General features: G+C 41.5%; 1 protein-coding gene across 3 annotated transcripts in view; it reads left to right on the top strand.

Annotated features, from left to right (window-relative positions):
• taf1c (TATA-box binding protein associated factor, RNA polymerase I subunit C) overlaps positions 1-16,169 on the top strand; it is a 52,147-nt gene extending 35,978 nt beyond the window's left edge. For all 3 annotated transcript variants that reach the window (XM_043687074.1, XM_043687063.1, XM_043687082.1), the window contains 5 exons: positions 4,155-4,290; positions 8,059-8,187; positions 11,520-11,697; positions 14,260-14,397; positions 14,696-16,169. In XM_043687074.1, coding sequence (XP_043543009.1) covers positions 4,155-4,290; positions 8,059-8,187; positions 11,520-11,697; positions 14,260-14,397; positions 14,696-15,981 — 1,867 coding nt within the window. In that variant the 3' untranslated portion in view covers positions 15,982-16,169. The remainder of the gene's footprint in view (positions 1-4,154; positions 4,291-8,058; positions 8,188-11,519; positions 11,698-14,259; positions 14,398-14,695) is intronic.
• The last annotated feature ends 6,086 nt before the right edge of the window (positions 16,170-22,255 follow it).

Here is a 22,255-nt window from a genome sequence, read left to right as displayed (position 1 = left end):
CTTTTGCCCGAAACGTTGATTTTCCTGCTCTCGAATGCTGCCTGACCTGCTGTGCTTTTCCAGCACCACTCTAATCTAGACTCTGGTTTCCAGCATCTGCAGTCCTTGTTTTTACCTACAATCCTTGATTGGCCCTAGTCGTTCTTTTATTCCTGATATACCTATGGAAGGTTTTAGGGTTTTCCTTGATCCTACCTGCCAACGACTTCTCATGTCCCCTCCTGGCTCTTAACTCTCTCTTTAGGTCTTTCCTGGCTAACATGTAACTCTCAAGCACCCTGACTGAGCCTTCACGCCTCATTCTAACATAAGCCTCTTCTTCCTCTTGACAAGAGATTAAACTTCTTTCGTAAACCACGGCTCCCTTGCTTGACCCTTCCTCCTAGCCTGGCTTGGAGGGGAGTTCCCATCTATCTGCTGCTGTTGTTCTTCAAGATGGAAGTGGTCGTGATTTTGGAAGGTGCTCAGGATCTTTGGTGAATTTGTGCAGGGTATCTTATAGATTGGTGATGGAGGGAATGCATACTTATAGAGATGGTGCCAATCAAGCGGGCTGCTTTGTCCTAGATTCTGTCCAGCTTCTTGTGTTGTGGACCTGCACCCACTCAGGCAAGTAGGGAATATTCCATCATACTCCTGACATGTGCTTTATAAATGGTGGACAGGCTTTGGCAAGTCAGAAGGTGAACTGCCATTGTAGCCACTTCATTTACTTGGTGAGTCCAGTTGAGTTTCTGGTCAATGGTAATTCCCAGGATGTTAATTAGTGGAAAATTCAATGATAGTAACATCATTGACTATCAATGGGCAGATATTAGATTGTCCACTATTAGAGATGGTCATTGACTAGCATTTGAGTGGAGCAAATGTTACTTGCCACTTGTCAGCTCAAGTCTGGACATTGTGCAGATCTTGTTGCATTTGAGTATTGACTGTTTCAGAATCTGAGGAGTTGTGAATGGTGATGAGCATTGTGTGATCATCAGCGAACATCCCATTTCTGACTTTATGGTAGAGGGAAGATCATTGATGGGGCAGCTGAAGATAGTTGGGCCTAGGACACTACCCTGAGGAACTCCTGCAGAGGTGTCCTGGAGCTGCGATGACTAACTCCTAACAACCACAACCATCTTCCTATGTGCTAGGTATGGCTCCAACCAGTGGAGAGTTTTCCCCGATTCTCATCGTTTCCAGTCTCATTGTCTCATTCCTGAAGAAGGGCTCATGCCCAAAATGTCGATTCTCCTGCTCCTTCGATGCTGCCTGACCTGCTGCGCTTTTCCAGCAACACATTTTCAGTCAGTATTGTAAGGCTTGGCTAAGGGAGCAGTACGTTTTGGAGCACAAATCTTCAGTGCTATTGCCAGAATGGTGTCAGGGCTTACTGCTTTGCAGAATCCAGTGCCTACAAATATTTACTGTTAGCACATGGAGTGAATCAAATTCAATGACCATAATTCTATAGTTTTAAAATAGTGATGGAAAAGGATAGACCGGATATAAAAGTTGAAATTCTAAATTAGAGGAAGCTAATTTTGATGGCAAGAACTTTTAAAAGCTGACTGGGGACAGATGTTCACAGGTTAAGGGACAGCTGGAAAATGGGAAGTGTTCAAAAATGAGATAACGAGAGTCTACAGACAGAATATTCCTGTTAGGGTGAAATGAAAGGCTGTTAGATGTAAGGAATGCTGGATGACTCAAGAAATTGAGGCTTTGGTTAGGAAAAAGATGGAAGCATATGTCAGGTATAGACAGGAGAGATCGAGTGAATCCTTATAAGAGTATCAAGGCAGTAGGAGTATACTTAAGAGGGAAATCAGGAGGGCAAAAAGGGGACATGAGATAGCTTTGGCAAATAGGGTTAAGGAGAATCCAAAAGGTGTTTATAAATACATTAAAGACAAAAGGGTAACTAGGGAAAGAATAGGGCCCCTCAAAGATCAGCAAGGTGGCCTTTGTGTGGAGCCGCAGGAGATACTAAATGAGTATTTTGCATCAGTATTTACTGTGGAGAAGGACGTGGAAGATATAGAATGTGATGATATCTTGAAAAATGTCCATATTACAGAGGAGGATGTGCTGGATGTCTTAACGCATAAAGTGGATAAATCCCTCGGACCTGATTAGGTGTACCCTAGAATTCTATGGAAAGCTAGGGAAGTGATTGCTGGGCCCCGAGCTGAGATATTTGTATCGTTGATAATCACCGGTGTGGTGCTGAAAGGCTGGAGGTTGGCTAATGTGGTGCCACTATTTAAGAAAGTGGTAATGAAAAGCCAAGGAACTATAGACTGGTGAGCCTGACAGCAGTGGTGGGCAAATTGTTGGAAGGAATCCTGAAGGACTGGATTTACATATATTGGGAAAGGCAAGGACTGATTAGGGATAGTCAGCATGGTTTTGTATGTGGGAAATCACGTCTCACCAACTTAACTGAGTTTTTTTTGAAGTAACAAAGAGGATTTATGAGAGTAGAGCAGTGCATGTCATCTACATGGACTTCAGTAAGGTGTTTGACAAAGTTCCTTATGGGAGACTGGTTAGCAAGGTTAGATCTCATGCAATACAGCGAGAACTAGCCAGTTCTGTATCCAAATGGCTCAAAGGTAGAAGACAGAGGGTGGTGGTGGAGAGTTGCTTTTCAGACTTGGAGGCCTGTGACCACAAACTTCAAAGCCAAGTCCACTATTTTTTGTCATTTTATATAAATGATTTGGATGTGAGAAAAAGAGGTATAGTTAATAAACTTGCAGATGACACCAAAATTGGAGGCGTAGTGGACAGCAAGGAAGTACAATGGGATCTTGATCAGATGGGACGATTGGCTGAGGAGTGGCAGATGGAGTTTAATTTAGATAAATGCATGGTACTGCATTTTGGAAAGGTACATCAGCGCAGGACTTAGACACTTAATGATAATGTCCGAGGGAGTGTTGCTGAGTAAAGAGACCTTTGAGTGCAGGTTCATAGTTCCTTGAAAGTAGAGTCACAGGTAGATAGGATAGTGAAGAAGGCGTTTGGTATGCTTTTCTTTATTGGTCAGAGTATGGAGTACAGGAGTTGGGAGGTCATGTTGTGACTGTACAGGACGTTGGTTAGGCCACTGTTGGAATATTGCATGCAATTCTGGTCTCCTTCCTATCGGAAAGATGTTGTGAAACGTGAAAGGGTTCAGAAGAGATTTACAAGGATGTTGCCAGGGTTGGAGGATTTGAGCTATAAGGAGAGACGGAATAAACTGGGGCTGTTGTCCCTGGAGCGTCAGAGGCTGAGGGGTGACCTTATAGAGGTTTATAAAATCATGAGAGGCATGGATAGGGTAAATAGACAAAGTCTTTTCCCTGGGGTGGGGGAGTCCAGGACTAGAAGGCATTAGTTTAGGGTGAGAGGGGAAAAATATAAAAGGGACCTAAGGGGCAACTTTTTCATGCAGAGGGTGGTGTGTATGGAATGTGCTGCCAGAGGAAGTGGTGGAGACTGGTACAATACAGAATTTTAGCCATCTGGATGAGTTTTTTAATTAAAAGGGTTTGGAGGTATATAGACCATGTGCTGACAAATGGAGCTAGATTAGATTAGGATATCTAGTTGGCATGGATGAGTTGGACAGAAGGGTCTGTTTCTGTGCTGTACAACTCTGACTCGATGGCTGAAGGAAGACTGGTATCTGTGATGCTGAGACCCCTGGAGGAGGCCGAAATGGAACATTCAACTTGGCACTTCTGATTGAAGATTGCTGCGAATGTTTCACTCTTATTCTTTTGCATTGATGTATTGGTCTCTTCCATCATTGATAGTGGGGCTATTTGTGGAGCCACCTCCTCCAGTTAATTGTGTAATTGTCCATTATCATTCACGACTGGATGTGGCAAGACTTCAGAGCTTAGATCTATCTTGTGGTTGTCAGATAGTTTAACTCTTTCTATCACTTGCTGATGGACAGCTTTAAAAAGTGCTCTGTTTGTTTGAGGGACAGGCTGTTGTTCGGCATACTGTTTCCTTCCCTTCCCTTTCAGTCATGTCTTGTAAAATATGGTGTGATCTATGTGAAGATGGTGCTAAATGTACTTGCTTAGTAATTAATATACATGTCAGCTGGAGCATCTTCTATCATTCATTTTTATTATCTTTCTTTGTTAAAATGTCATCAGCCTTCAGAAAATTCGAAAGGAAGCGGATAATCTCTACTTTAATGCCCAGTTGCCTTGGAGATGGTGCGATTTCACAGCTCACCCACGAGTTTATATGTATGCTGACAGAACCGGCCTTGACTTAACTGATGTGAGGGTAGGTACGCTTTTTAAAACAGATTTAGGACTCTTGGGACTTAAGTTGACGAATATTCTGTATTTTCAGAAATTGATTGTTGATTGCTCTTTCCCTATCTCTCTCACCTCCAATAACGATGTTGAGAAGTATGTCTATTGGTGTTATGATGTGTCTATAACGGGAGTTTTTTATTGCATGTGCAGTTATCATCCCTTGCTTCAGTACTGCATCTCTGGGGTTTTACAGAAAGCTTTGTGCAGAAGTAATTCAAATGTCCAAAAACAAGAACCTCAGCCATTGCAGATGGCCATGTGTGTGTAGTAATAGATGTTGGCAGCTGGCAACACCAACTGAAATATTCTACAAAAAACAGTAAACCTGTTGTAAACAGTTATTGGACATTTGCCTTGGATGCTTCATGAAGGCAGTATTTGACTGAATATGGAATCAAGGAGGCTTAGCCTAGGCAGAGTTATTGGGAGCTGGGACAATCATCCCCAGGATTTCTCTGCAGGAGGTCCTCAGGGTAGTGTTCTTTCTGTAATCATCTGCAGTTTCCTTAATGATCTTCCCTCTCTCATAAATTCAGAGGTGGGGATTTGTTACTTCCCAGATACTGAAGCAGACCGTGTCCTAGTGCAGCAAGATCTGGACAGTATCCAGGCTTGGGCTGTTAAGTGGCAAGTACCATTCACTTTACTGATGTGCTAGGTAATGGCCATTCCCAACAAGAGTAAATCCAGCAACTGGCCTTGACATTCAATGGCTATGCCATTGCTGATTCCCCTCGGAATTCCTGGGATTCTGAGAGCAGGTCCAAGACTGGGAATTCTTCAGCTGATAGCTCATTATTTGACTGTCCAAAGTCTGGCCACCATCTACAAGGTACAAATCCAGGACTGTGATGCAATACTCTATTTACCTGAATGAGGGCAGCTCCAGCAATACTCATGAAGCTTGATACTATCCAGGGCAAAGCAGTCTACTTGATTGTTAGTCCACAACTTGTGAAGTGTGTATTATCCCAGGTTTCCCTGATATGTCAGGTTGTTCACTGAGATAAGGGAGGGGCACTAGCAAAAATGTTCATTTCCTTTCTGACCAAAGGGGAGGTATCCAAGGACTGGAGGACAGCCAATGTGGTACCTTTATTCAAAAAGGGATAAACCAGAAAACTACAGGCCAACCTTGATGGTGGGGAAGTTCTTGGAAACAATTCTGAGGAACAGAATTAATCTGCATTTGGAGAAGCATACATTCACCAAAAGCAGTCAGCATCTTTTTGTTAAGGGGAGATCAGGTCTGACCAGCTTGATTTAATTTTTTTTGAGGTGGTGACCAGATAAGTAGATAACGGCAATGCTTTTGATTTGGTCTACTTGACTTCAGCAAAACTTTTGATAAGACTGATCGCATAGGTAAGTCCTCATGGGATCCAAAGAAATTTTGGCAACTTTGATCCACAGTTGGCTCAGTGGCAGGATGCAAAGGGTGATGGTTGAGGGTGTTTTATGACTGGAAATTTGTGTCTAGTGGGGTCGTGCAGGGATCAGAGTTGGGGAGGCCTTGCTGTTTGTGATTTATATAAACGATTTAGACTTGAATTTAGGGGGGTTGATCAGTAAGTTTGCAGATGCTACAACAATTGGTGAGGTGATACATAGTGAGAAATATCACCTTCAATTAAAGGAGGATATAGATGGGCTAGTCAGGTGGCCTGATCAGTGGCAAATGGAGTTCAATCCATATAAATGTGAGGTGATGGATTGGGGCAGGCAACCAAGGCAAAGGTGTATATGTGAACAGTAGGACCTTGGGAAGCACCAAGGATCACTTACCCCTTAGTGTGAGTGTTCTCTGGTCCCTTAAGCTGTCAGGAATAGATAAAATGGTTAAGAAGGCATACGGGATACTTGCTTTTATTAGTCAAGGGATCAAATTTAAGAGCAGGGAAGTTATGCTGGAACTGTATAAAATGTTGGTTTGGCCACGGTTAGAGCTTTATGTGCAGTTCTGGAATCCACATTATAGGAGAGATGTGATAGAACTGGAGAAGGTGCAGAGGTGATCAACCAGGAGGATGCAAGGGCTGGAGTGTTTCAGTTCAGATGGGGTTGTTCTCCTTGGAGCAGAGGCGATTGAGAGGAACATGATTGAGATGTGTAATGCTAAGAGGGGAAATAATAGGTAGACAGGAAGAAACTTTTCCACGAAGTGATCAAAGACCAGGAACTTTAAAAAAAAAAGGTTTAGAGGAGATATGAGGAAAATCACTTTCACCTAGAAGGCGATGTGAATCTGTAGCTCACCCTCATAATGTTTAACAAGTATTTAGATCAACACTTACAATGTCAAGACATATAAGTCTATGGGTTGACTGCTGGCAAATTAAAATAATTAGGTGATTGTTTTTGACGACATGGATGTGATGGGCTGAAGAGTCTTTTTCTGTGCTGTGGAACTTTTGTCTCTATGACAACTGACATACAGTGGCAGCAGTTTGTACCATCCACAAGATATGCTACAACAACTCTCTGGGGCTTCTTAGACAGTGTCTCCCTCCTAGAAGGGCAAGGACAGCAGCTTCATGAGAAAACAACATCTGCAAATTCCCATTAAAGTCACATACCATCTAGTGATACAAACATTAATGGAGTTGTGGATAGCGAAGTGGGTTGTCAGAGGATAGGGCAGATATAGGTCAGTTGGAGGCATGGATAGAAAAATAGCAATTTAATGCGGCCAAATGTGAGGTGATGCATTTTGAAAGGTCAAATACAGATTAAAGTTATACAATGAATGGCGGAACCCTTAGGAGTATTGATATGAAGAGGGACCTGTGTATGCAGGTCCACAGATCAATGAAGGTGGCAGCTCAGGTAGATAAGGTAGTAAAAAAAGGCCTGTGGCATGCTTGCCTTCATTGGAAGGGGCATTGGGTATTAGACAAGCTATGCTGCAGCTTTATAGAACTTTAGTTAGGCCACATTTTTGCATGCAGTTCTGGTCATCACACTACCAGAAGGTTGTGAATGCTTTGAAGAGGTACTGAAAAGGTTTACCAGGATGTTGCCCAGTGTGGTGGATTTTAACTATGAGAAGAGGTTGGATAGATTGGGTTTGTTTTCACTGGACAACATGTGGTTGAGGGGCGACCTGATAGAAGTTTGGATTGTGAATGGCGTGGATAGAGCGGAAAGTGTGAGGCTTTTTTCTCAGGTGAAGGGGTCAATTACTAGGGGACAGGGGTTCAAGGTGGGGAGAGGAGTTTAAAAGAGATGTGCGGGGCAAGTTTTTCACACAGGGTGTTGACTGCCTGGAACGTGCTGCCAGAGAAGGTGGAAGCAGACACAATAGCAGTATTCTAAAAGCAGTTGGACAAATATATGAATAGGAAAGGAAAAGAGGGGCACAGATCCTGTAAGTGATGGCCATTTTATTATGCAAGGGCAAAATGTTTTGGTGCAAGCTTATGGGCTGAAGGACCCGGTCCAGGAATGGATTGTTCTTTGTTCTGACATGTAACTAAATTGCCATTCCTTCATGTCCCTTTAAGCACATCCATGGAGCCTTCTTGGACTGCGATAGTTCAAGTGGCTCATTTCCACTTTCCTGAGAGCAATTAGAGAAAGGCAATAAATGGTAGCCTGGCCAATGATGCCCACATCCAAGAATGAATACTAAAACCAAAGCCTCAAGACTGTATTTTGTTCAAGCATATTGCACATCATATCTATTTGCGCATCATTTTCTAATTCTAAACTGCTTTTGAATATGCACTTTTAGGCTGGCAAGACCTGTGACCAAACCTTGTTTAAGATAGGAGCGACTGCCAACTGTCAAAAAGGTGAACGTGTAATTCTTCCCAAACATCTGCAAGATGTAAATCCATATCATTATCTTGTTACCACTCAGGTTTGTGCTCTTGAATCTTTTTTTGTTTTTGATTATCTGATTTTGTTTGCTTCTTTGACAATTGATTAGTGAAAAGGAAATGAATACCTTAGCTTCAAGTCATGAGAGCCACTGTTTTCTGCAAGAGACTTTAAACCAAACTTCTGTGTGCCTATTCATAGAGTCATAGAGCTGTACAGCATGGAAACAGACACTTTGATTCAATTCATCCACGCTGACCAGAAATTCTAAATTAATCTAGTCTCATTTGCCAGCATTTGGCCCATATCCCTCTTAACCCTTCCTATTCATATATCCATCCTTTTAATGTTGTAATTGTACCAGCATCCACCACTTCCTCTGGCAGCTTATTCCATACATGAACCACCCTATGTGTGAAAAAGTTGTCCCTTAGGTTCCTTTTTAAATCTTTCCCCTCTCAAGTTAGATCAATGCCTTCTAGTTTTAGATGTCCCCAACCTGGGGAAAAGACCTTGGCTATTCACCCTATCCATGCTCCTCATGATCTTATAAACCTCTGTAATGTCACCCCTCGACCTCAAGCTCCAGGGAATATAGTCCCAAACTCTGCAGCCTCTTCCTATAACTCAAACCTTGTAAATCTTTTCTGAACCCTTTCAAGTTTCACAAAATGCTTCCATAGCAGGGAGATCAGGATTGAAAGCAGGATTCCAAAGTGGCCTAACGAATATCCTATCCAGCCGCTACGTGACCTCCCAACTCCTATATCCAAATTAATTGAACAAGCATACCAAATGCCGCCTTCACTATCCTGTCTACCTGGAACTCCACTTTCAAGAAACTAAGAACCTGCACTCCAGGGTCTATTTGTTCAGCAAACCTCCCAGGACCTTACCATTAAGTGTGTAAGTCCTGCTCTGATTTGCCTTTCCAAAACCCAGCACCTCACATTTATCTAAACACCTTTTGCCACTCCTTGGCCCAACTGATCAAGATTCCATTGTACTCTGAGGTAACCTTCACTATACCGAGAATTTTGGTGTCATCTGCAGACTTAGTAACCATACGTCCTATGTTCACATCCAAATTATTTATATAAGCGGACTGAGCACCGATCCTTGAGGCACACTGTTGGCCACAGGCCTCCAGTTTAAAAAGCAATGCTCCCCCACCACCTTCTGTCTTCTATCTTCAAACCAGTTCTTCATTCAAATAGCTAGTTCTCCTTGTGTTACATGTGATCTAACCTTGTTAACCAGTCTACTGTGAGGAAACTTGTAGACACCATACTGCCACCCATATAAATCATGTCCAGCACTCTGCCCTCAACAATCCTCTTCACTACTTCAAAAATTCATTTAAGTTAGTGAGACACGATTTCCCAAGCGCAAAGCTATGTTGACTATCCCTAATCAGTTCTTGCCTCTCAGTTCAGGTCCAACCTGTCCTTGTACAGGTCACTTCTTCCCCAGAAATGATCCCAGTGATCTAAAAATCTGAATCCTGCTCCCTGCACCAGTTCCTCAGTCAGGAATTCACCTGCCATCTTCTCCTATTCTTACCCTCAGTAGTGTATGGTGCCAGGAGTAATCTAGGGATTATATCTCTTGAGGTCCTGCTTTTTAGGCGAGTGGTTAACTCCTTATATTTTTCCATCTATGTCATCGCTACCAATATTTACAACGAATTCTGGCTGTTCATACTCTCCTTTGAGCAGTTGCAGCAAATTCTTAGAGATGTCCTTGACCTTGGTACCAGGGAGACAGCACACCACCCTGGAATCTCAGGTGTGACTGTAGACACGCCTGTCTGTGCCTCTGATGAGACAGTTAGGAGTTAGGTCATGTTGCGGCTGTACAGGACATTGGTTCAGCTATTTTTGGAATATTGCGTGTAATTCTGGTCTCCTTCCTATTGGAAGGATGTTATGAAACTTGAAAGGGTTCAGAAAAGATTTATTACAAGGATGTCGCCAGGTTAGGAGGGTTTGATCTATAGGGAGAGGTTGAATAGGCTGAGGCTGTTTTCCCTGCTGCATTAGAAGCTGGAGGGTGACCTTATAGAGGTTTTAAAATCATGAGGGGCATGGATAGGATAAATAGACAAAGCCTTTTCCCTGGGGTGGGAGAGTCTAGAAATAGAGGGAATAGGTTCAGGGTGAGAAGGGAAAGATATAAAAGGGACCAAAGGGACAACGTTTGCACGCAGAGAATGGTGCGTGTATGGAACGAGCTACCAGAGAAAGTGGTGGAGGCTGGTACAATTATAGCATTTAAAAGGCATATGGGCCAGGTGCTGGCAAATGGGACTAGATTAGGTTTGGATGTCTGGTCAGCATGGATGAGTTGGACCGAAGGGTCTGTTCTGTGCTGTACATCTCTATGACTCTGAGAGTCCCCCATCACAATTGCTCACTTGGATTTTGCCATACCCAGCTTTACATTATAGCCAGTCATGGTGCCAAAGACCTGGCAGCTACTGCTGCTATTTTCCCCTGAGAGACTATTCCCCCCAACAGCATCCAGAATGGTATACTTGTTTGAGAGGGAGATAATCACAGGAGACTCCTGCACTCCTTGCCTATCTCTCCTGGTTGTCACCCATCTACGTGGCTGTACCTGCAGAGTGACTACCTCCCTGAAACTGCTATCTATCACACTCTTTGCCTCCTCTGTGCTCCTGATTGCTTCCAACTGCTGCTCCAACTGATCCATGGTGTCTAAGAGGAGCTGCAGGGAGATACACATCCTGCAGATGTATTCGCCATGGACAGTCGACTGCTCCCTGATTTTCCACATCTGACTGGAGGAGCATACCACTCCATTGACTGCCATCTCTGCCTCTTTAACAACTAGCAGACTTAGGGTAAAAATGAGTCTCATCCTCACCTTGTTGCTGCTTGTCCTCTTCTTCAACAAAGTCTGGTATTCACCTCGGGCTGCTCTTCAATCTAACCTGCAGCACCTTGACCACAAAGCAGCCCCTTGTAAAAATGGCTGGAGAAAGACACAACAATACCTCCTTCCAGCACTTGTCTGAACTCCCACACTTAGCTCAACTCCAAGAGTTTGCACACTCTCTTTCTGCACACTCCAACATTTGTATTGAGACATACCCATGAAAAATAGTCACTTTGTCAGTCTGGTTGACGTCAATAGATTTTATACCAAAATGTATCAGTTTGGCTTTCGCGGTGGGAAGAAAATGGTGGTCCAAAAAAAGATTATTTTGTGTCAATGTTGAGGTCATGATCTAAGCATTTTAAAACATAATATCTAATTATGAAACCTGTGAGAGATTTTAAATAATATTTAGTAATTGATACTTGTGGTGCTAGAATACTAAATCAATATTTTACTTTTCAAATATAGTATTCTGCCTACATTGTAGATGAACGGTTTCCAACTGTACCTGTCCTAAAATGGGCTCACATGCTGAAGTCACCACCGATGTTTGCACAAGTTGCATGTGGGGCAGCCAAAAAAAGAGCAAACAAGATTGTCCTGGGGACTCAGCGTACCCAGGAAGTCTTACTTCTGCAGTATTCAGGTGATTAGTAAATTCTGACTTATTATTAGTGAGATTTTGTTTGTCTGCTCTGTAACAACAAGATGATAATGATTCAAAAAAAAATAGCATGCTTTGGGAGATTTTAGGATGTTCAAGGTGGGCTGATGGGGAGAAAGGAAAATATTAAAGGGGCACCCAGAAATCTATGGCTAGTCAAAGATATTTAATGGCAGCTATAAACAATTTTCTGCAAGATAACAATGTTTGGTAGCTTATCTGGGATTTGGAGAACATTTTAAATTCTATTATAAATGCTGCAAATGAATTGGATATGAACTCGGAAGGTATAGTTGGTAAGTTTGCAGATGACATCAAGTTGGAAGTGTAGTGGACAGCGAAGAGGGTTACCTCAGATTAAAACAGGATCTTGATCAGATAGGCAAATAGGCTGAGAACTGGCAGATGGAGTTTAATTCAAATAAATGTGAGGTGCTGCATTTTGGGAAAGCAAATCTTAGCAGGGCTTATACACTTAATGGTAAGGTCCTATGGAGTGTTGCTGGAGTGCAGGTTCATAGCTCCTTGAAAGTAGAGTCGCAGGTGAATAGGATAGTGAAGAAGGCGTTTGGTATACTTTCCTTTATTGGTCAGAGTATTGAGTACAAAAGTTGGGAGGTCATGTTGTGGCTGTACAGGACATTGATTAGGCCACTGTTGGAATATTGAGTGCAATTCTGGTTTCCTTCCTATCGGAAGGATGTTGTGAAGCTTGAAAGGGTTCAGAAAAGATTTACAAGGATGTTGTCAGGGTTGGAGGATTTGAGCTATAGGGAGAGGCTGAACAGGCTGTGGCTGTTTTCCATGGAGCATCAAAGGCTGAGGGGTGATCTTATAGAAGGTTTATAAAATCATGAGGGGCATGGATAGGATAAATTGATAAAGTCTTTTCCTTGGGCTGTGGGAGTCCAGAACAAGAGGGCATAGGTTTAGGGTGAGAGGGGAAAGATATAAAAGAAACCTAAGGGACAACTTTTTCACACAGAGGGTGGTACGTGTATGGAATGAGCTAACAGAGGAAGTGGTGGAGGCTGGTACAATTGCAACAGTTAAAGGCATTTGGATGGGTATATGAATAGAAAGGGTTTGGAGGGATATGGGCCAAGTGCTGGCAGGTGGGACTAGATTAAGTTGGGATATCTGATTGGCGTGGACGAGTTGGACTTGAAGGGTCTGTTTCCGTGCTGTACATCTCTATGACTCTGACTAAGTGTGTTAAACCAGTGTCCTTTGTTGGAGAAGTTGTGTTAAACTGATTTTAGGAATAGTATTAAGGGAGAAGAGGGATTGAGAGTTGGTGAAATGATGGAGCAGAATATGTCATCACAAGTGTAAAAGCTGATCCAGGGTTACCAAGGTGCTGTGGATAACGTGGTTAATCGAGTGGGGGTCTAAAGATTGGTGGTCCCTAAAAGTACAGTAAAGGGTCAGAAGAGAAGTCATTGATGGTGGTGCCTTGGCTCAATTACCTGGGATTTGCAGTTAACAGTAAAGCAAAGACACTCACTGCTGACCCCTCAGAAAACGGTTAGATCCAGAAATTTCTGTGGAGAGAACTTTAACTTAGCTATACTGCATTTCAATGGGGATTACGGGTGTCTCACTCCAGTAATGTCATCAAACCCTCAAAGCACTAATCAGATTAAAGTATCCTTAGCCTACCAGGAAACAAAAAGCACTAATACTGAAATCATTTTAATTTCACAATTTCATTGAGTAAATTAAAGATTGGAACATAGACTTGGATTAAACAGACTTCTTTAAATATTTTTTTTTTAATTATTTAAAAGTCTAAGTCACTGGAGATATTTAACATAATTTCCACAAAAATAAAATTTAAGATTGGTTGTACAGTAAGGCTGAATTTGTTGCTGCTGTAACTACAGAGGTTGCACTCTGACCTCAGTGCCTCTGACATCATTGCCAACATTTTCATAGGTAGCTGCTGGCATTAAAGGATAAGACCATCCACGATTGAGCAACTCAAATATATTTTAACAAGTGTAACACCAATAAAATATATTTTTCAAATGTTTCTCCAATATGCAGAGTCATAAATGTTGTGTTGTCGCATCTGGCAAACTTAAACCGTACTTAAAGATTGCAGTTTTCAGAGGGTGTTGAATCACAAAACACCAGATAAAAATCCTGGGGTCACAATTTAATCTCTGCCCCACTTGTAACCATTGGCTGTCTAACCCACTACATTATAACTGGTTATCTAACTCCAAACCCTTCACTGTCTCCCTACTCTCCTGAGGACTGAGGTAAGTGAGCTGGACGGCTAACGTAAGGTAGTGAGACAGATGAGCAATAGGGTGGCAAGCATTCAATGGGTGCACAAAAATGTCGTCTTCAGCACCAACCTCCTATTAGTGTGAGAGCAGGAAGTGCAGTGATTAGTACTGAAATCACAATAAAGCCCACACATCTCATTGACGATTTGTTGTAAACTGCACAAGTTTCAGGCCAATTAAGTGGTAATGCAGGAATATAATTATTATACAATATTCAATTTCATCAAAACATTTAAAAATTCATTAGGTGGATCTCAGCTTCCTTGCAAGTCACTTGGCCCACCACTGAAGCTTTCTAGTATTTACGATATGATGCAGCATTTACCGGTCAAGTTACCTCGGCAACATGAAGCAGTTGTTGAGAGACTTCACTCCCCTGGAGCAGGTGAGATGTGCATCTTTCAAAAGGTTGTATTAAAATAGTCTGATAACCAGCGTAGTTGTTTGTAAATTTGTTTACCATTTCACAATGACTGATTCATATATGGGAAATATAATTTTTATGAAATCTTACAAGATCTTCGCTTTATAATCATTAAGGTAGCATGAAGGTATGTTGCAGTTTTTATGTACCCGTAGGTTTGGAACAAGATGAGAAATAGATGCAATTTAAATTTACAACTTGGTGTTTGAGGTCCTGAATGAATTTGATAGGAAGAAAAACCCTTGTTCTTATTTTACAGGACTCGCAACACTTTACCATTGTTGTGGCAAAAAGTCCCTGTCAGTGATTCAGCTCTCTGCAGTGGGAGACCTGTTTTACCAGATGCTAATTCATAAGAATTCATCAACAAGTAGAAAAACCTCTAGAGTGAGGGTTGGATGTGATCATGAACCAAATAACTCAATTTTGACTGAAAGGGTACAATCATCAAATCATTCTACAGAAAGTAGGGATGAAGGAGCAGAAGATTTGGCACAAGGTGAAACTGAAAGACCAGAAGGAAATTCTTCACGAAGTGAAGTAGATGAACAAAGTTTCCAATGTACTAATAAACCTTTAAAACCCAGTTGCACTGCTCTTGCCACATGTTCAAGATGGGTAAACTCATTTTTAAAGAAGCAAAAAAGCTTTCAAAGTGCCTCCAATATGCTCTACAAACGTACTGGTATCAGTTCAAAACGTTTGTTTCCATGTAAAACATTTAAGAAGGGTGAAGAATCAACTGACACATGCAGGGAACTGTGGAATAAAATGAGTGCAGTTATGGAGAAGCAACAAGTCCTTTGTCACAGTACGTTTCCAATACTGGATCCTGTTAGTGTCCCAGATGTTGTGGATGCCTCAAATTGGAGAGATGAACTAAGTGAAAGGCTGACAGCTGCGTGGGAAGGAAAGTGGAGTCAGTGGTGGGAAGAAAAGCTAGGTATGAACCGGGATAAGAAGGTTCAAGCACTACGTGCGAAAAGACGACGTGAAAAATTAGCCCGGATAAGGCAACGGAAAGAGCTCTCGGGCAGTTTCACTTCCTCAGTATCTGGCTTGTCTGACTTCAGTGATTTTTCAAGTTGGAGTACTTTCTCTGGAATAAATTCAGAACACAGTGATTATTTGTCTGGTACAGAAAGTAATGTTACATCCAATAAATCAGCTGAGGCAAATCAATCAATTAGGACAGTTGCTAAAGAGTCTCGTAGAGAAATGGAGGCTGAGTCCAGTGCGGCTGTAGTGGAACAAAGCCAGGCACCCATACCAATTTTTTCACAGGAAATGCAGTTAGTCAGTATTCCCAAGGAACGGAAAAGGATTCTTCAAAATTACTTAGCCGCCCTGGAAGACCATTCATTCCAACCTTCTCAAGAGGGTGATGAACCAAGTATGCCATTATCATTAACTTCATCCATTCAGATGTCTTTTCCTGAACCATCACAAGTTGCATCTTCTTATGAAGTACCCTGGCGACCATCCTCTCAGAGTCAAGTTGGATCATCTCAGCCAAAGAAGAAAAGAGCCAAGATGGGATTTTAAGAATTTAAACCAAAACTATTGAGTCTTCATTTTTGAGAGAATTACCTTGCACACATCCCATTTAAATGTAGATTTTGACTACCTGGATAGTACTTGTATTTGCAAGATGATTGTTAGTTCCTGTTTGGAAATTTTCAGTCCAAAATTGATATAGTTTTCACCTGGATGATTTGTTTTATTATTTGTTAAATTTATACTTGAAAAAATATATAACATAAATAAATAAATATTTAAAGTAATGTTTCTTCAGGTTTTTGTTAGCCAAATATTGGAATATGTCTGTTCACAAACTGGTCAATTTATAATGAGGCATGTGATGAGCAGAGTAGACTTTTTCCTCCAAGCTCCAGTATGTAAATGTCTTCCATTAGTTAGGTGCTTCATATCTAAACCATTTCAGTGCACAGATGCTAACATTGTAACAAGTGAAGCTTCTTCATGTCGACCAGTCAATGAGAAGTCTCAGTTATATTCAGTCTTCCTAGTTTTAGTTCTTTAACACTGAACATGTAAGGAGTGTATACCTCCTAATTTTTATTTTCATCTGTAGGGATCTCCAAGGCCTGTGAGTAGCAGTAACTTCTGGAACCGAAGTCAGTGCCACAATTGAGATGCTGATCTCTGTGTGCGAAATGTTGGAGTAGATGTATACACACACCCTCATGCTAACGCAACTAACCAGGGAACGCTATTGAAAACGTTCACTGATACGGAGTGAAACTTAAAGGGTGTTGTTGTCACATGCTCAAGGAACTCTGCGGTATAGACACAGCAAACTGGGATGCATATGAATGACAGTCATGAGCGAAGGGTCAGGAAGGATAGGAGTGGTGAACACAATGGGGGAAATTGTGTACTCTGGTGAGGGCAAATGAGCAGGTAAACTAAGAAAGGAATAGTAAAAGCCTAAGGCATAAGGATCTTTGTGGGAGTGGGGACAGTGGGAATGAGGTGGAAAATTGAGGATGATAGTGAAAGGGCTGATAGTCACAAGGGTGCTGAAGAAGGACAAAGAGACACCAGAGGAAAGAAGACTATTTATAGTTCTAGGAGAAAAGAAATAGAGGACAAGGAGTTCATGACTTGAAGGAAAAGTTTGCCATCACTGTTTTTCTCCAATTCAGTTTTCAAAATACATTTTCTCCAAAAATGTGCAGTCTAAATGGGAGGGACCCCCAGATTTGTTTGCATTTCTTCCTACACAGTGCAAATACCAAACTGAGGGAAGCAAAGCAGAAATTGGGGGAAAAAACTGTTCTGTAGGCACTCTTAATATCGTTGCATTAATGGAAGCAATTCTACAGAATTAAATCAAAGAATCTTTATTTAGGGCGGCACAGTGGTTAGCACTACTGCCGCACAGTGCCAGGGACCCGGGTTCGATTCCAGCCTCGAGCGACTGTCTGTGTGGAGTTTGCACATTCTCACCATGTCTGCGTGGGTTTCCTCCAGTTGCTCCAGTTTCCTCCCACAGTCCAAAGATGTGCTGGTTAGATGAATTAGCCATGCTAAATTGTCCATTGTGTTTAGGGATGTGTAGGTTAGGTGCATTGGCTTAGGTAAATATAGGATAATAGAGTAGGGGGACGGGTCTGGGTGGGTTATTCTTCAGAGAGTCAGTGTGGACTTGTTGGGCCAAAGGGTATGTTTCCACACTGTAGGGATTTTGATTTTAATCTCTTAGAACTCCAAACACTAATGTGTTTAGGGATGTGTAGGTTAGGTGCATTGGCTTGGGTAAATATAGGATAATAGAGTAGGGGGACGGGTCTGGGTGGGTTATTCTTCAGAGGGTCAGTGTGGACTTGTTGGGCCAAAGGGTATGTTTCCACACTGTAGGGATTTTGATTTTAATCTCTTAGAACTCCAAACACTAATGTCCCAACAATGTCCCTTCAAGAAAGGCATCTAAGATTCACCAGCTGAGGGGATCGTGCTGGGGACATTATTCCACATTCAGACATGCAGGAGTGTACACAGGGCAGTATACCTGATAGTTAACAACATGACAATGAAATGGTAATGCAAAGGGTCAAGTACAAGATTATTGGGCTGTATCACAGGCTATTGTGAAGGTCACCAAGAGTCACATTGCTTTCTATGTGGCAGCACAATGTAAAGATCGAGGCTGCCACTTAAAGAAGGGAAAACTTGTGCACTTTATCATGTATATATGGCAATGGGACAGGCTTTCAAGACATGATCTGCCTGATAATGGCTCAAAGGTTAGATTGATTATCTCAACTGGAAAACATGCATCTCGTTCCTGATATTTCTTCTTGGATCAATACACCTGTGCTAAATGTTTGACTGCCTTAACCCAGTAGCTGACTTGACTTTACTAAGGTTAACACTCTCATCCTGGGGGTTACCATTGACCAGAAGTTGAACAGTGCATTTAAGGAAGGAGAGCAATGATTTTGATCCAATGACAGTGAAGAAACAGCAGTATAGTTCCAGTCAAGATGGTTTGTGGCTTGGGGAATTTTCATGCGATGATGCTCTGAACAGACTGAATGCCCCTTTTCAGCAATTTCTCATGGATCTGTCCATTTGGTAGAACACAACATACCCAAAGATGGTGTTGGTAGTGTCTAGGACTATAATGCAAGCAGTGCTTCATCTGTGGTTGCTGTGAAGAGACAGACATTAATGAGGCAAATGATGGAGGAGATACTTGCCAATCAGTGATATCCAGACAATGTAAGGAGCTTGAAGCATTGAGCAGAACAGTGGTGCATACATCATGGAACAAAGCTAGTCATTCATTCTTTTGTGGCACTGGACCCAGGTTCCATTGGAATGATCAGGATGATCTTGCATTGCTAGCCCTCGTAAAAAGCACTTCTTTATGGGTTAGACTTCAGGAGATCTATAGGAAAGAATTACTGAAATGTTGTGCTTTTCAGTTGGTTTCTGGCATCTCCAGGGGTGGGTTGAGGTGATGACAGGAAAGGTTAAGTTGAGGAGTAGTCCTGGGTGGTGGAGAATCAAATATGCTGCCTAAAGGTTCAGCTGAGAAGATCCCATCAAGAAGCAGAATGCGTTTCCCATGAAATTTGTCATTGTACCCATACGTGAATATATGATAAGCTGAGAGGACTAAATTCTTGCAAGAAACTCCATCTTGTCCCTGAATTGGAATACCTCCCGCTTTTTGAGCCTTTCTTTACACTTGAGGACTTTTGTTCTTCGGTTGTGTGATTGACATGTCATCATTGAACTATAGATATGAATTTTCTGTGGATTATTCGTGTGAAATAATCCCCATATGATTATTTGTGTGAAATATTTTACATCTTCATTTGTAAAATATGTATGCAACTACAGTTATATTCAAAATTGCCTCCTGAAACAATTATATCCAAAAAAAGTGGGAATTCATTGAAGTTTACTGTTTTTACTTTTGTTCATGCAAGTGGTTCCATGTTAAATACAATTGTTAATCTTATATAGATTTAGTTAGTGATGCGTAGGCCAGGGCTTGGAGTGTTATTTCTAAATTTGTTTTTAAAACTATGAAACATTGAATTTATGTAGCATTTTACAGAGGAACCTTGATTATCCGGCGTTCGATTAACCAAACGAAATACTCCCCGCCAGTGTCCTTCGGATAATCGGGGTTAATGTGGTGTACCTGGACTTTCAGAAAGCTTTTGATAAAGTCCCACACAGGAGGTTAGTGAGTAAAATTAGGGGGCAAAGTACTAGATTGGATTGAAAATTGGTTGGCTAATAGGAAACCAAGGGTAGTGATAAATGGCTCCATTTTGGAATGGCAGGCAGTGACCAGTGGGGTACCGCAGGGATCCGTGCTGGGACCGCATCTTTTTACAATATATGTTAATGATATAGAAGATGGTATCAGCAATAACATTAGCAAATTTGCTGATGATACAAAGCTGAGTGGCAGGGTGAAAAGTGATGAGGATATTAGGAGATTACAGGGTGACCTGGACAAGTTAAGTGAGTGGGCAGATGCATGGCAGATGCAGTTTAATATGGATAAATGTATGGTTATCAGTTCTGGTCTCCAAATTTGAGTAAAGACATTCTGGCTATTGAGGGAGTGCAGCGTAGGTTCACGAGGTCAATTCCTGGAATGGCGGGATTACCTTACACTGAAAGACTGAAGCGACTGGGCTTGTATACCCTTGAGTTTAGAAGACTGAGAGGAGATCTGATTGAGACATATAAGATTATGAAAGGATTAGATACTCTGGCAGCAGGAAACATGTTTCCGCTGATGGGTGAGTGCCAAACCAGAGGACACAGCTTAAAAATACGGGGTAGACCATTTAGGACAGAGATGAGGAGAAACTTCTTTACCCAGAGAGTGGTGGCTGTGTGGAATGCTCTGCCACAGAGGGCAATGGAGGCCCAGTCTCTGGATTCATTTAAGAAAGAGTTAGTTAGAGCTCTCAAAGATGGTGGAATCAAGGGTTATGGAAATAAGGCAGGAACAGGATACTGATTAGGAATGATCAGCCATGATCATATTGAATGGCAGTGCAGGCTCGATGGGCTGAATGGCCTACTCCTGCACCTATTGTCTATTGAAGGTGTTCCTCAAATCTTGTGCAATTGTGTTTTTCTTGTTGAACTAATAATTATGAAAACTAATGAATGTCTCGACAGGCATTAAAATTATACTCCACCGAGCACCAAATGAAATTATGATGTGGGGTTCTGTAAAAGTTCTTGTACAGCTTGTTTTCCTGTTATTCCAGAATCAGATTGAAACATTACTCCAAGTAATGCAGGTAATTTTGGTTATTGGCACTGAAAGGTATTTGGCAGTAATGCAAGATCACACCCCTAACCAGTTGTACTTAAGAGTGTCACTCACTGCATTTTAAAAACTGAGATATAAGTTTGCTAAATCCCCTGATCATTCTGCTAATGAGTAGAGTGATACAGGTCAAGGTGTGCCAGGTTTGGTTTTCTCAGTTGTGCAATGTTAGCAGGACGCAGTACAGCTTTTAGAATGGCATCGGTGCCCCAAACTTTCTCCTGATTGCCATCAGGTGATTCTACTGGAAAAGCATTTATACAATTCTACGTAGACACTACGGTGGCTTGGCTACATTGCTTTTTCTCCAGATTCTCTTAGTCTAGACTAGACTGGCAAAGCACTAGAGGGAGCTGATCAGTTGTGAAAATTGAATTCAGCCTGTCCTGAACACCTTCATAACAGAAAGAGAGGGAAAGAAGAAAAACGTATCAAAATGCTGATAAAGGATCTTACAAGTTGTTACCTAGTCAAGAAATGTATAAGCATGAATCAAAGTAAACCAAGATTTAACGTATTTCTTAATTTTGATTGTGTTCAAAACACTGCTTTGATAAGACATTACCAAGATTTATTGTTATATATGATTTTGTCAAGTGTCAATGTAATTCTGGACTGTTGCCACTAGGTGTTTCTGAGATCTGCTAAATCACAAAAATCTATCATAGTTTATATTTATAAATATAAACTAAGTATTTATGTAAACATTTAAAATCAAATTTGTACATATTGAAAGCAGCATTATTGCCTATGCTTATAATTCTGAAATGTAAGCTGGACTCCAATAAATTAAGGGATGCCATTACTGCAACAAAGCAAGGACAGTCATTTAAAAAAAAATGAAATAACTCCCCTAAAGAAGAGGTGAGCAGTGTTTTAAAAAAAGCTTGCCAAGTGCCCCACCTTAAAGGCACACTGAGTAACAAGCACTATAAGGAAGGAAATGTTTTGGGTTGGAAGATAGACTCGAGAGAACAGGCAGTCTCAGGATTACCTTATTTTAAACAGTGTGAACTCGTACTTTTTTTTGTGTGGTACATCATGCAGTACAGGCCCTTCCCAGTGTTAAAAAAAAACAGAATGGTGAGGCATTTTGGCTCTTTATATATAGAGAAGTTACATTATTTTGCTCAAGCTAACAAAATTGAATCAGATATAGTTGCCCTTGCATTCCTAAGGATCATGGGGGGCACAACTTTTAACCTCCTGAGAAGTCTGATACAGCCAAAAAAGTCGTGTTAAAAAAGCTCTGAATAGTAGGAATCCTACAAATTCATTTTTCACCAAAACCAGCAGTGACTGTTGATGGGTTCAGAATCCTGAGACACAACCAGTACAATCTGTCTTCAGTTCATAGAAATTTTAAAGATGTTGGCAGGAATTTTGGAATTTGGAGACAACCGATGCTAACAGAGATAGTCTTGATGGAACTTGCAGCCAAGGAAGCTCAACAGCTAAGCTTGAGCAGAGAGTTCACAAAAT

Source organism: Chiloscyllium plagiosum, chromosome 1 (assembly GCF_004010195.1).
Source record: "Chiloscyllium plagiosum isolate BGI_BamShark_2017 chromosome 1, ASM401019v2, whole genome shotgun sequence".
NCBI classification, from domain to species: Eukaryota; Metazoa; Chordata; class Chondrichthyes; order Orectolobiformes; family Hemiscylliidae; genus Chiloscyllium; species Chiloscyllium plagiosum.
Note: the sequence above shows the minus strand (reverse complement) of the source record. Positions and strands in the feature narration are given on the sequence as shown.